This window comes from Equus quagga, chromosome 2, assembly GCF_021613505.1.
Source record: "Equus quagga isolate Etosha38 chromosome 2, UCLA_HA_Equagga_1.0, whole genome shotgun sequence".
NCBI classification, from domain to species: Eukaryota; Metazoa; Chordata; class Mammalia; order Perissodactyla; family Equidae; genus Equus; species Equus quagga.
The window spans coordinates 51,957,401-51,971,964 of record NC_060268.1 but is presented as its reverse complement, the minus strand read 5'-3'; the positions used below and the strand labels follow the sequence as shown (position 1 = coordinate 51,971,964).

Below are 14,564 nucleotides of genomic sequence, written 5' to 3'. Positions count from 1 at the left end.
CCACAGGTACGTCCCATAAATCCCTTGCACTTCTAACTCCCTCTTGGCATCTGCTTCCTGAGGACCCAAACTGATGCAGTTGCCAACCCACACACTGAGACTGGGCAAAGCCTACTGGTTCATTCGTTTGAAATGTGAAGGTTTAAAAAACAAGTCCTCATGAAATGTAGCCATAAGAAGATGCTGAAAATAAATGTTTCATTGGATTGCCCCAAAAGAACGTAGGCTCCTACAAAGACAAATTGTTTACCACCATTTACCCTACACAGGATGGCTGAAGAGGAATCATCCTGAGAGCCGGTTATAAGGAAAGCTAGTATTTACTTAAAAAATATTTATCGAGTACTTACTATGACAGGAACCAAGGTAAGAGCTTTCCACACTGTTGCTTCCAATCCTTACACAATTCTAATACGTACCTCCATTTTTTAGATAAGGAAATGGAGTTAATTAGATGTTGAGCTTGGACTTGAATTGAGGACTGTTTGATGCCAAAGCTAATACTCTTTAACCTTCAACACACACACACATACATGCATGCTCAGACACACAGGAGGTAATGTCTATTGAAAATTTGAGTTTCCACGGAAGAAAAACTAAAGGAGAGAAAAATGAAAGGGAAAATACGTAGTAGAGGAGAGAAAAATGAAGCCAATGAATAGAATTGCCCTAAAAATCTGTAAAGACAAAGAAGAGGAAGTAAAGGCAGGGAGGTTTCATTGGAAAAATGTTAAGTGTCTTGATATATTACTAGCTATGTGCTCTTGGAGACATATAACCTCTCTGGACCTCAGTTGTAATCCCACAAGAAGTAAAACGATCTGTTGGGCCTCCAACGTGAACAGCTGATTTCATAATTCGCCAAGAGGGTGTGATAATGACTATGGGTATCACACACACAGAACTCTACAGAACGCTTGTCCAAAAAAGTCTGTCCACTATTTGTCTCAGGTTGTTGCATTACATGAAGTCCTTAAGTTCTCATGGGTAATCACTATGCATATTTTTGGTGGTCGTGGGTGGGTAGGCGGAGATGTGTGTGAAAACTGGGATGAAAGCAGAACCTTTTATCTGAAAACAGTAAATAATATCATTCCCTAATTATGACAAAGGCTTTTAGTGAGAAAAGGGACACAAAACATGTGAAAGTGCTTTGAAGAATGTTAACCTGAAAAGCCTCATTTGAGTCTTTTTCCGTCGTCTTCGTTTTTCTCTAGATCTACAAATGAGTACATTTTACCTACTAATTGCTGTTTGGTCAACCTTCAGGAAAAGGCCACTGTCAGCAGAGAGGGCAAGAGGAGAAATGCACACCCCAGAGAAGCTGTGGAGTAGACTGTCAACTTGGTTCTCCAAGCCTGGTTCTGTCCTGACGAGTTTCCCAGATAATGGGAAATTGTTGACAATGCAGATAGTGAAAAGCAGCATAGGCCTTAAAAATTCTCACCACACACACAAAAAAGCAACTATGTGAGGTGATGGATAACCCTACTGTGGTAATCATTTTGCAATATATACATGTATCAAATCATTACATCGTACAACTTAATGTTATATGTCACTTATATCTCAGTAAAGCTGGAGGGAAAAAAGAAAAGCAGTGTGGGCATTTCTTGGAGGAATGAGATGCAGGAAGGAAAACAAAATGCATTATTCTTTGAGAGAGGAATGTAAAAAACTCACTAGTTTACTATGTTAAAAAAAAGATGGCACATTTATTGCTACATAAATGTTATATACATATTGTGTTCTCTGTTACAGTGACAAAAATTTTGAACTTCTTGCTGCTGGTTGAAAAGGTTTATCAATAATACCTTGAATTTGACACAGGATACAAATCTGCAATAAACCAACAATGGAAACTGGAGAACAAGATGAGAAGCAATTCATCTCGGACAATTAGCTCTTACAATACTCCATAGGTACTACACGGTATGCTAGAATCCTACTATGGTCTTAAAATGCTATTGTAAATTTCTGATATTAATGAACAGGTTATGGTAAATAACCCTACATTTTTACTACCTAATATAATAAAATAAAGTAAGAAACTTTTTACTGAAAACTTTTCGATTTCAAAAATCTAGAAAGAGTAATATTTAGAATTCAAGAAATTTTCTTACAAGATTATTGTATAAAAGACTAGCTACAGTGAAAAATAAGCCAAATGTTTTTTTCTTTCTATTTTATGAAGGAAAGCTTCTGGGCATACTGCAAAGTCTAATATAGCGAAAAAGACAACAAGCTCTGAAGAAAAAAGGCCAGGCAGTGGCATATGTTCACTCACACATCATAAGCAACAACTTCTGTTTAGCTGATTAACACTGAAATGAAGAACAAGGCCACAGAGAGAGTCTGATGTAATTGGAGAGTATATGCAAATTAAAGTAACCAAAAACTCCACTAAGTTCACAAAAGACTGATTTGTTAGGAATCATCCTGATTGGAGGATCTGAAGTTCTGTCTTGTGTTTGTTCTTTCAAATTAACAGAAATCTTAAGTTACATAGTGATTTGGGTCCTTTCTTCTGTGTGCTGATTGCCATTGTTGATATTGGCTATAAAGAATTATTAAGCCAAGACAACCTTGTTTAGCATGTTCTTCTCTCCCAGGGTTGTTGTGGTGGAAGACAGATTTCATGGAAGTTCAAAGCGATTATTACGTCTTAAAAAACAACTCTTAAGGATTAGAGACAGAAGGGTGCCTTAATGCACAGTATTCAGATGGACTGACAAGTACTGGTTTAATGCTAATCTGGCTCATCTTCTTGGGACAGGGGCAGATGGTTTGCAGTTGATCTAATCACCCACTGAATTCCTCCCCACTGACCAGCCATCCAAATGACAGAGAAATAAAGGCTAGGACAAGGAAACACGGGTGACCATTGCTCTTGTATTCCATTACGTAATTAGCCTCAGAGTGGTGTGTTCATTTATCACACTACCTGCCTTGGTGATTACTGGATTTTGTTATGTTCACCATAATCACAGCCTGAAAATCTTTGTATTTTAAATCCATCTTGTGCTTACTTATAGCTAACACTTTATAAGCACTATATGTAGTACTTACTGCTTGGAAAACAAAGCAATTTCTAAAAAGTAGATTCTTCCCTTGTAATTTACATTTCTGGCTATTACAAGCTTTACTATGAAACCTAGAAGCTTGAAAAGTCTTGGTTATTATTAGAAATAAAGCAATGTTTATTTTGGGGAAAATCTAGGGGACAAAATTTCCCCTTTCAAAATCTTAACTAGGCTATGGTCACAGATGGTCTCTGCTTATCTTTGTAAGGTAAATATGCAAAGCATATACGGCTACATGGAGGATTCTGGACTGTGACCATAAACTATTCAGATTCAGAGACCCAATATAACACCCACAGAGAGAAAAATAAAAATGAATGAAAAAATGAGAGTGAGAGAAATGCTATACCAAGTAATATTTTCCTATTTCATGGAAAACACTATTCATATGGCAAAAGGACAGGACAGGGCAACAAAAGACTTTTCCCTTCCTTTTTAAGACACTAATAGGTATGCTGGGAATGCTAAGGGCCAATGGTTGTCACTGCTTTGTTCTCTGCACGTGAACAGCTTTAACGAAAGCTGGCATCAGCTGAGTGTAGATCAGCTTTCCACATTAACTTTTTCCCTTTATATGTAGACCTTACAGTTCCATAACAATAAATAAAATTTGTAGTTACAATGCATTTGTCAATTCAGTTTAGGCACAAGGCAACTTCCACGGTGAGTGGAGAGATCGAGACAGTCTCTGATTGTGCAGAAGCGACACACTGCTTGCAACACAGTGATATGTTGCAAACATCTCACGGGCTGATGTTCTATCTGACGAGCTTCCTATCTTCACTTCTGATGGAAGTGTTGACCAGCTGCTTTGATCATAGGATTACATTTGAGTTTCTTGCTTCAAGTGTTTTGTTTTTTCTTCTCCCTCCTATCGGGTCTGTGTCTTCAGATAATCTGAGTTGTCCAAGTCCTTATGAGGAGAGGTCACCTTCTATCTAGCCTACTGATAACTCTGGAACTGTGGCAGAGAGAGTCAAGGGAGAGAAGAGAACCAATTAGGACATCATTGTTAAAAGAAACACTTGCCCTCTCCACCCCCAAACAGAACAAGCTGGCATTCCTCATTTATACCCACGCTCACACGAAACTAGCAGTCTGCTAAATAACTTATTAATGAGCTTTTTTCTTTTAAGGAGTAACTGAAATGGTTTTCTTGATGTATGTAGTAAGATTTTTAAAGGAGATCATGTGATTATAGAATCAGGAGATATAAGATTATATAAGAGCTGTGTCAATTATGCAAACCTTAATTTTGGCAACATTCAAGTTGGCAATACCTGAGCTCTGGGGTTCTATTCATCCATTTCTCAGTGGAGAGACAATGTTAAAGGACACATTTACTGCTACGTCCAGTCCACCACACTGCTTAATAGTTTACATCCATCTTCTCTAAACTGACAGTTTCTGAAGGCAGGGACCATTTTGTATTCATTTTCATATTGGTCCTAGTTCCTGGTCCATAATAGATCTTCAATAAATGATTTTTCAATGAATTTATTAAGAAAATTTTACTCTATTAGTACAAATTTTATACATATTTATATTCTCAACATCATATATATAGTAATAACTCTGAAATTTTCTATTTAACCATTTTTGATGGAAATAGTTTTAGGAAGACTCATACCTTTCACTTCCTTACTAAACTATAACCACAGTATTGCTTTATAGTAGAGTAATGCTCTTAGGGATGGATAATCCATATTCAGAGTTACTTGGCCTCACATTACATCGTGGCAAATTCTTGTGCTTTTATAGTTAGTCATTCTGTGCTCGTTTACCAGCTATTTTAATTCTAGCAGGTAATTTCTCCTGCTGCCCAGTCTCCTGCTGGTTTTCACCTACTATCCAGTTCTACAAAGAACTGAAGGTTTCAGGTGAAACCAGATCACTACCTTTATGGAATTAGCAACTTTTAGGACATATTTTAAGATAATAAACATTAGCCTATGAAATTTTATGAAACAAAATGCATTTACAACATTGCTTACAACCTTGTAGCCTTTTTTTTTTTAAAGGATTCTTGATCTCTTTTTGATAGGCGAGAATGCTCAAAGTTTAATTTTAACCCAAGTGGGGGAATTTTCTCACTATAGAGATAAGGGTAGAGATATGAAAGCAGTATGAGATACAGAAGCAGTAAAAGAACAGGAAGTTTAAGAGGAGAGAAGAGAGATAGGAGGTAGAGAGAGAGAGAGCTGAAGGAGAAAGAACCAGAGGAGAGACTGGGAAGAGAATAAGAGGAAAAGGGTACAACAAACTAGAGAGAGAAGAAAAATAAGACACAGGCTCTGAGATAAACATGACAGCTGAATGTAAAATGCTCCTTCCACAGCCCAGCAGTTACCTGAGACCTGAGCGTAAGAGGTTACCTCTCATCACCTTCTTTGAAATGATCTGCCAATTTAGAAAGTCACTTTTGCATTGAGAAACAGTGGTATGTTTTTACTTTAAAACTTCAAAGTTTATCTTTGAACAAAAATATTTATTTTTCCATGATATTCTATATTTTCCACAGAATATGAAACAGTGGCTTGGGTTTTAGAGGCTCTGTAATTAACTAGCTCCTGCCCAAAGTTTCTTTGACATCAATAATCTGTTAGGCTGCTGGGTGTTTTCTGTGGGGGAGGTGGTTTAGAGTTTTCCGCAGTGTGCTAATGTTACAATTACAACTGATGCTCACATAATTACATCAACCCTTCCTCCTTTTGTCCCCAGATGAAATCTTCAGTTTTGGTCTAGTTTGATCCTAAGAAGGATAGAGAGGTAGCAGAAACCAAATTCTTCAGGAAAAGGTGAGTTATTGACTAATGTTTGCAGTTTACAAAATAATCTATTGAATTGCAGACTTTTGGCTCAAAATGAGACAGCCACAAAGCTGACCAAATGAAATTTGCACTTGATACTTTTTTCCTGCTCCACATCTCCCATCCATTCACCTTTACTTGCTGCTTTTAATCTGCTGATGAAACTGCTCAAAGAACTACACACTGCTGAAGGCAGATTATAAAAATGAAATTACCAGTTCTCTTCCTAAACCATGCTGCTAGCTATATTTTGTTACTGCCCAAAATTATTTAATTACAGTCTGTGTTAATTTATGCCACCTAAATAATAACTTTACAACTTAGATTATAGATAATGTGAACGTATATAGTTAAGAAACAGATGATCTAACTACCTGGGCAAGAACCTCATATTACTTTTGTCATTTTGCTAAAAAAAAAAATTCACAAGGAAGTGGATTATGTTTAGTCTATGAAGTAGAAGATAAAAAGAACAGTCTTTCAACAAGTAAAATTCCAGGGAGAAGGGCATTCTGGCTCTATCATATATAACATCTTTACATTCATTACCAGATTCCAGAAGGTCTAACTGATACACTTACAGGGGAAGGAAGATGCATATTATAAACCCGCATTACTGATTCAAATGGAAGCAAGCAATAACTCTTTTGTGTATAAAGATTTCATGACAAAGAAGAGAAAGATGGTTAACAGAAAGCTGGTTGATGACAAAGTATTTCTGACTAGAGGAATGAGGATTATGAGTGGCAGCAAAAGTATTTTTTGATGGATGAGTCACTGCACTATTTTCTTCTTGGATGAGAGTGCTATTCATGTGAGAGTATACATGATGACCCAAACAGGAGAACCCAAAATTCATTGTAAATCACAGGATACTATCACACTTTGAAGAGAGTCATTTGGTAGAAAATGACATTGGCTCTCTAAGTATAATTATACAACAAAAAGGCTAACTGTTGGATTCCAAATTACATGTGACCTTTACCAAGATCAGTGCCACCAGAGAATTCTGTTCAAAAGTTCCAACTCAGTTTAAGATGAATCAGGTGATTTCCTTGTATTTTCTTTTCATACCCATACTTACCTGGCTGATGTTTACATATGACCCATAGGGTTGGTAGTTTCACTAAGCCCAGGATGGGTTCCTGGCAGCGTGGTTGGTGGCTCTGCCGATACGGCAGAAACTTTTTCTTCTTCCCTTCTCTTAAGGCAGGCTGCTTTGGGGTTAAGGTTCCTCTCTGAAACAGGCGAAAATAATTTTATCATTATAGGTATAAATTATGAATCAGGGACTCTCAGGTCTTAAACTGAATAAATTCCTGTCATTTTTTTCTTTCTGTGGGAATTACCAATCTCTATGTAATTTCATTTTCATATTGAATAACATCAGAGAGAGGCAACAATGATACACTCACAGAAAACCTCAGCAATGAAATGAGCCTCTAGACTTCTGCTCCTTACTGACCACTTTGTGTTTTCTTCTTTTTCTGTTTATGATTTAGGTCTTCTATGGTTTGACGTGATTTACATCAACATCTAAAAGCAGTTCTTTAACTGTTCACTCAAACACTTTGGCAAGTGCTGTTATTAGTCTACTAAGTCTCCTCTGTGTCCTGCTACGATATGGTATATTGAACTGACACAGATGCTGCATTCTCTATGTACCTGGAGAGAGACAGCTGTGCTTTATCTAGAATTTTATCAGTTCAGAAAACGATAAAATAAAAAACACCCTCAGCCATTCCTCTTTAGGAAATGTGCCAACTCCTCAAGAGACAGAGGAGCTGATGCATATCCTGCTTTTCTACTTTGATGTATATGTAGAACCAAATGACTGAATTGTCCTTTCTACCGCTGGAGGTGTGATTATGAGGGTGACAAAAACCGTCTCTACTGCTTTGTATATATGATAGCAAAGATGACCAAGATGGAACTTTCAACACAGGTATTTTCAAAAGAGGTAAAAGTACGGAGTATTACCATATGAAATAAAGGGAAAGAAAATCCACTGGATTGAAGACCCACTGGATCAAAATCCACTTAGGAACTACTGTTCTTTATATTTTCTTCAAATGAGTTTTAAGCACAAGATATCCAAGCCATGAGAGCTCCTGGTGTAGTCTTTTGTTTCTGATTATAACATACAGTATAAGTTAAAAGCTGTCACATATATTTTTATAAACTGATTAAAAATGTCCTAATGAATATAATATAAAGGGATCACTTAAAATTAGTCTGTAATGAAAACTATATTTTGTAGAAGTTGTGATTTTTTTGTTAGATTTTCTTGAAATGAGGGCCCTGCTGAATGCAACATGGCAGAGTTCTTCTTTCTTTTTTATGTATTTCCTCTTTTAAGCAAAGTAAAAATGTACTTGAATGTGCATATTTCAAGACACATTTATAGTTCACTTCTGAATTTAAAAAAAGTAGACAAAAGACTTTATTATGGTAACTCAGCTGACTCTATTGAATTACCACTCATGCATAATGATAAGATTTCATTTAGAGTTCTTACTTTCTAAGCCCCTATGTTTAGGAAAAGACATGAAGACTATATAACTATGAGGAGGCTCAATGAAGGAAGAAGGGTACACTCTTACTTAATTTATCTGTATAACTAGTAGTAGAAATCGGCACATACATCATTATGTAAAAATAATAGGAGCTGCTTTTTTAACAAGTAATTGTGTACCTCTGATTAATAGGAGAAGTTTATCTTGCATTAGGTGTTATGTCCCTTTACTGTGTAAGCAAAAGTCTCATATAATGACCAGAGAGAATGAAAAGAGAGCATAAATTAATACATAAAATCTAAGGAGAAGAAAGTGAGATTTGAAAGTTTTCCAGTTGAAACAGGCTCACATTTCTCTTATAATGGAACAGTCCTCTTAGCTAACTATGACTGCATCCCACCAGGATCTAGGAGGCATGATCAGACAGCTGGAAAGGAGCTCAAGTTAGGCAAGATCTTGCAGATTCCTACAGACAGTAAAACAAAGAACACTCAGGCCTGGAAGAATCAAACGAATACTACAGTAAGCTCTAGGAAATGTGAAGTGAGCTTTGATCCAAAAAAGGCAAAGGGTAGAGCTGTTGTTTCATACCTCCTGGTCTGTGTGAGCAGCCCATGGCAAACTTGTTAAGAAGCCAGAAAGGCCTGATGTAGAGGTAAGTAGAAGTCAGACATTACCTGCAGGGCATGAGAAGTGATTGTCTTCCCCACATTTCCATTAGGTGAATACTATTAACTTCTGGTATATAGCTGAAGACATGGGACTCTTATAACACCACCTTCTCAACATGTTTATAGCACAATTTTTGGCTAAGCCAATAGTCACTTCTTTTAATAACAAATAGTATAACTATATGGACATGCTTGCAAGTCAAGAATTTTACATTGATTGTTTCCTTGCTCATATGACTGTTTTTCCTCTAGTTGATAGTTGCCTTGCTTTTCATTTGCTAGTAATGCTAATTTTTCCTCCCAAATGATCCAATACATCTAACAAATGCCTACCAATATTTCTTCCTAAAATCTCAAACACATCACCATATCATCTACTAATTCTATTTTCTTTCCCTGGAAACTTTTCTTTTATAGCTAATAGTTTTCTATTTTCAATGTGGCCTGGTTGCTTTCTAGCCCTAGTCATGGGATTTCCTTTTGCTGCTCTCTTGTGTTAGATCCTGTTTCCTGGATCCCATGCCTTTGTCTTTGTTGATTATGTCCTTATTTGGCCAAAGTATATGTTCCAGATGCTTTCTGAGAAAGTGTATAAAGGAGGTAAAATTAATTTAAAGTTTTTGCATATCTGAAATACCTTTATTCTACTTTACCTTTTGATTAATGGTTTGGCTAGATATATTATTCTAGGTTGAAAATGATTTTTCCTCAGAATTTTGAAGGCACTAGCCCCACTATCTCCTGGAGTCTAGTACTGCTTGTACTTAACTCTGATGATATTTTGCTTTTTGTTCCTTTGTCTATGAGCTATTTAAATTTTGGCTCTAGAAGCTTCAGGATACTCTTTTTAACCCTGATGCTCTAAAATTCCAAGATGATGTACTTTAGCTTGGGGTCATTTTTAAAATCATTATTCTTAGGACAAGATTAGATCCTACCCATCTTGAGACACAAATTCTTCAGTACTGGTAAATTTCCTGTATTATTGTTATGATAATCTCCCTTTCTCCCTTCTGTTCTTATTCTACAAATCCTATTGGTCAAATGCTGGACTTCTAGATTAATCCTCTCTAATTTTATTAGTTCTTCTCTCCTATTTTCCAGCTCTTTGTGTTCTACTTTCTAGGAGATTTTTCTCAGCTTTATCAGTTAACTTCTCTATTAAATTTTTTCTGCTATCGTATTTTCTGAATGTTTCTTTTTCATGCACAAATTTTCTCTCATTAGACAATATTAATCTTAGTTTTTAAAAAAAGTTTTCTTCTGCTTTTTGCATGTTTCTGTTTTCTTCTGAGTTATTTTTGTTTGGTTTGATCTCAATATCTCTCTTTCATGGAGGCTTTTCTTTTATCTTTGGTCATCCTCTTACATTTAAAAGTAAGACATCAACTGGTGGGTTTTACTCTATGGTAATAAAAAAATGGGACATTATTACTCAGGAATTCCTAAATCTGGAGGTCTTTTCTCTCGAGTATTTAGTTTCTCTAGAAAAGAATTCTCCAATTTCCTTGAGGATAGGGTTAACATACTTTGCTGCCTGCATCAGGGAAGCAAAGCAGGACACAGGGCTGAGGGTTCCACTGTTCAACTTCAGGCCTCACCCATTCTCTGCTCTTCTTGGTGTTCCAGATTTGCAGGCTTTCTGATTTCATTTTTTGCAGAAAATAATCCTTCTGTCTTCTACAGTGGAAGGGAAAAGAGGGCAAAAGCAATATAAAGTAGAGAGGAGATTTAGGGATCCAAATTCCATAGCAGACCTTCAATCAATCTTCCTGTTTTCAGCTCATGCCTGACTTCTGCCTTCTCCAATAATTAGTACTACCAAAGAGCAGAGCCTTTCAGGGCCGAGGGGCTCTGTGGGGCAAAATGTTCTGCTGCTTGTTGGTATTCCTCCCTGTGCCACTTAATTTTTTCTAAGTCAGTTACCACTACTCTGTTTACTTTTCATCTTACAAACATTTTTTGTTCTCTCATCTGCTATTGTCTTCTCTCCCATCTGTCCCTGTGAGTTAATAACAATTTTATTCATTTCAGTGGGGATTTAGTAAGGAGAGGAGTATTATCAATGAATATGCTAAGACTACCATGTGTGACCATCTCACAGCAACTAAATTAAAATCTCCTGGGGGTAGGGTCTGGAAATTTGGGAGAAGGAAAAGCCTCAGGTAATTCTGGGACCAGTCAGATTTGGGAATCACTGTCCTAGCTCATTCATCTTCAAACTCACTAACAGATCAGAAAACTAAAATCCTCATACTTCTATTGTCCCTAGATTGTCACTGAAAGAGAAGAGAGCTGATGGAGCTGACCTGTGAAAGAATTTGAGCAGGAAGTGTTTGACCACTAATTTAATCTTTGGTAATGCTGAGAGTACAAACTTGAAGGTAATATGTGAAATCTGAAAATTAGTAGACTGTAGTAGTAAAAAAATTATAGACATGATAATGGAAAGGCTTAAACTGGCAATGGCAGGGATCAGATGGAATTTGATATGTGGGGTACCAAGGCACAAAAAATGCTGCGACAAAATCTAGGCATGGAAGGGAAGCCACTCTTCCCGCTCTTCTCCAGAATGCACTGCTAGACCCAGGTCTGGCTGCCTTCTGCTATGACCGCTTATTTAGGGATGACAGGCTGTGGATAGCCAGAGACAGTCTTGGAACACCACTCCAAACCAGAAGGGGAGCCCAGAGAGTCCAGAAGATGCCCAAAGCAGGTCATATAAACAAAATGTATGTCTCCATAGAAACTGGCGGGCCCAGCGACTGATGGGTAGGACCCCTGCAGCGATGAAGAAGCTCTCAAAAGTGAACAGGTTACCAAAATAACTCAAAACTGCTAGAGATAAAGTTCAGGTAAGGACAGTGGCTATACCAAACTCTGAAAGTGCTGCCATGGACAAGGTACAGGCACTGTGGGCTGCATAAAGTGTTCTAAACCCTATTTGACAGAAAGCCATCAAAACGCCTTTCAAGAAGTGGTCTTACATGGACCCCAAGGCTTTTATATTAAGCCGTAAAATAAAGGCTCTGGGCTTTGAAGGTGGGAGGATGGGAGGAAGGTAGGCATTTATGAATATTAAAGGAGTCCCTAATGAAATTACAGTTCAGTGTAGTTAAGCTTTGTTCAAACTCTAATCAGTCAATAGCTCCTTATATAGAGCTTCCCAGAATTGTGTGAAGAAGTCAGTACCCATAACAGTGACCAGAAAGTTAGTAGGCAGCTGGTTGAGCCTGGATGGTAGATTCTCTCTCAGACTCAGCTTTTCTATTTTAGGTGCTTGCATGGAACCACTACAAAGTCAAATCTTACAAATGAATGCATAAGATCCAGCCAGGCATGGTGGAGTTTATAATTTTTTTCAAACACAGAGGTATTTCTCATTTTGATGGCTTAGATCTGAGAGTAGGTGCCTCTGATCTTAAAAAAGATCTGTTTAAAAACACAAATGATTCTCTATTCTAGCCCTAATAAACCATGGGAGGGAAGGTGCTATACAAGGGGTAAGTTCTGTCACTACTGTTGTCCAGACAATAAGACTCTCCAGAGAGAGGCAATAGTTTTGACATAAATGGCTGGGTAGAGTCAGAGTAGAAAATATCCGGGCTGCAGAGGAGGAGGATGAATGTACCTGGACCACTGAACACAGGTGCCTTGCTGCCTTCAGAGTGAGACAAAGGGTGTCAGGAACAACTGAGGAAAAGCCTTTGGTAAAGTGACAGGAGATACTGAAGGCTCAAGCAACAACTGCTCCTGCCGCAGATGAGCAGGCAACAATCAGACTATGTTTATGAACATCTCAAGGGAGTCTATAACTACTTAAAGATCAGGTTCATTAACATTTACACTTTACAGATATTTCAAGGGCCTTAAGACAACAGGAGCAACTATCTGGTTTTTGTAGTATGTTGGTTATGCACAAAATAATCTATCACTCTTATTCACTAAATATATTGGAGAGAAGTGGATGGATGAATTAATTACTATGGTATGTTTTTCTAACTCTGGTTTCCTTAGAAAGAGTATTCTTTCTACAATCAATGCTGAGGATCCATGCTTGTAGTTGTCAAGCATCTCTCTACTCCTATTCTTTTTTCTTTTCCAACTTTCTTCAAATAAAATCTTATATAAATATTCAATAAATACGAAAGAGTTGTTCTCAATGAAGAGAGGCTAGAAGCAGGGTCTGGAACCCAAGGCCACATCTGTAAATTGTCTGCAAAAAGGCTTTAGGATGAGGCATTCATAACTTGGGATAAGAAAACACACAGATATATGCAAAAAAGCAAGCTTAATGGCAGAACCTCTTAAGGGGAGGAAGCTTTTATTAACTGATAAACCAGATCTAGCACATACTTGGTTGGGACAGAGTTGTGCAATAAACTCTTGTTCAAAAATGAAGTTTCAAAGCTTCTTTAAGATTCTATCAAACTTCTTGAAAAATAAAACAGTTGGGGTAGTTGTCTGAGTGAGCAGTGGATGAGCCTATATAAACCACACTTTTGCCCTTAGGGACAAACAGGCATGCCAATGCATGTTAGCCTAACAGGTCATGGTACTCCTGATCAGAGACCAACAAAGAAGCCCTGACACCTTATTGACATGGGTATAAAGACATTCATATGAGGCAAAGCAAGGGAGGCCATGACCAGGCATCCTATTAACTAGCAGGGCCTAGTACATGCCCCAGGGTAAAGCAGGCAAGAAATTGAGTACAGAGGAGTAGGGAAGACAGCAAGTAGCGGGGAGCAGAACAGGTCTAGGCAGGTAAATTCAACAGTGTGGGAGAGCAGAGTCAACAATAACAAAGTGGCACAAATGCTGAGCAGCAGGCGGAGGCTGGCTGTTCTCCGCATTGTTTCACAGGATTACCTTCTACTGGGTTGTGGGAAGCACTGAGACCACAGATAGTGACCAACATAGTGAGACACAGGTGAGAGAACTACAGAGAAAACCCGATTCAGAGGATGCAGCAGCAGCAGAACCAGGAGAACTTACAACTTGCCCAAGCAGAAGAGCGAGTGGCAACCAATGTCTGCCCACCTGAGGCAGAACAGTTAAGTATGTCTGCTAAACCTACTTACCTCTGACTTGCTGTTCTAGACTAAGGATGACTGCCACGGCCTGATGAAGAATGAGGAGTTTTGTTTGGGGTTTTTCACTCTTTAAGTGAAGCTGACACATTCGACCAAGCTCTTTGAATGCCTCATTAATATCCCGCACACGCAAGCGTTCTCTGGCATTGTTAGCCATCCGCCGTTCCTTCTCTCTTTCTATCTTCTGTTCTGGGTTCAAGTCCTCATCTTCATTAGTACTGCTGGAAAACAAAGTAACAACAACGTCTATTAGATTCCCTATAAAGTAAGCTATACTTATTGCACAAAATTATAAAGATGGAAATGAAAGTTACCTATAAATTTTACCAAACAGTAGTAATAGCTACACTCAACATATCATGTATTTCCTTCCAGTCTTTCTTCAATA

At 37.8% G+C, this 14,564-nt stretch overlaps 1 protein-coding gene across 8 annotated transcripts in view; it reads right to left on the bottom strand.

The window, feature by feature from the left end:
• Positions 1–1,691: 1,691 nt before the first annotated feature.
• TCF12 (transcription factor 12) overlaps positions 1,692–14,564 on the bottom strand; it is a 346,407-nt gene continuing 333,534 nt past the window's right edge. For 6 of the 8 annotated variants that reach the window (XM_046652337.1, XM_046652338.1, XM_046652342.1 and 3 more), the window contains 3 exons: positions 14,165–14,397; positions 6,978–7,131; positions 1,692–4,044 (listed from right to left, as the gene is read on the bottom strand). In XM_046652337.1, coding sequence (XP_046508293.1) covers positions 6,989–7,131; positions 14,165–14,397 — 376 coding nt within the window. In that variant the 3' untranslated portion in view covers positions 1,692–4,044; positions 6,978–6,988. The remainder of the gene's footprint in view (positions 4,045–6,977; positions 7,132–14,164; positions 14,398–14,564) is intronic. The other 2 variants (XM_046652341.1, XM_046652343.1) reach the window with 1 other exon arrangement.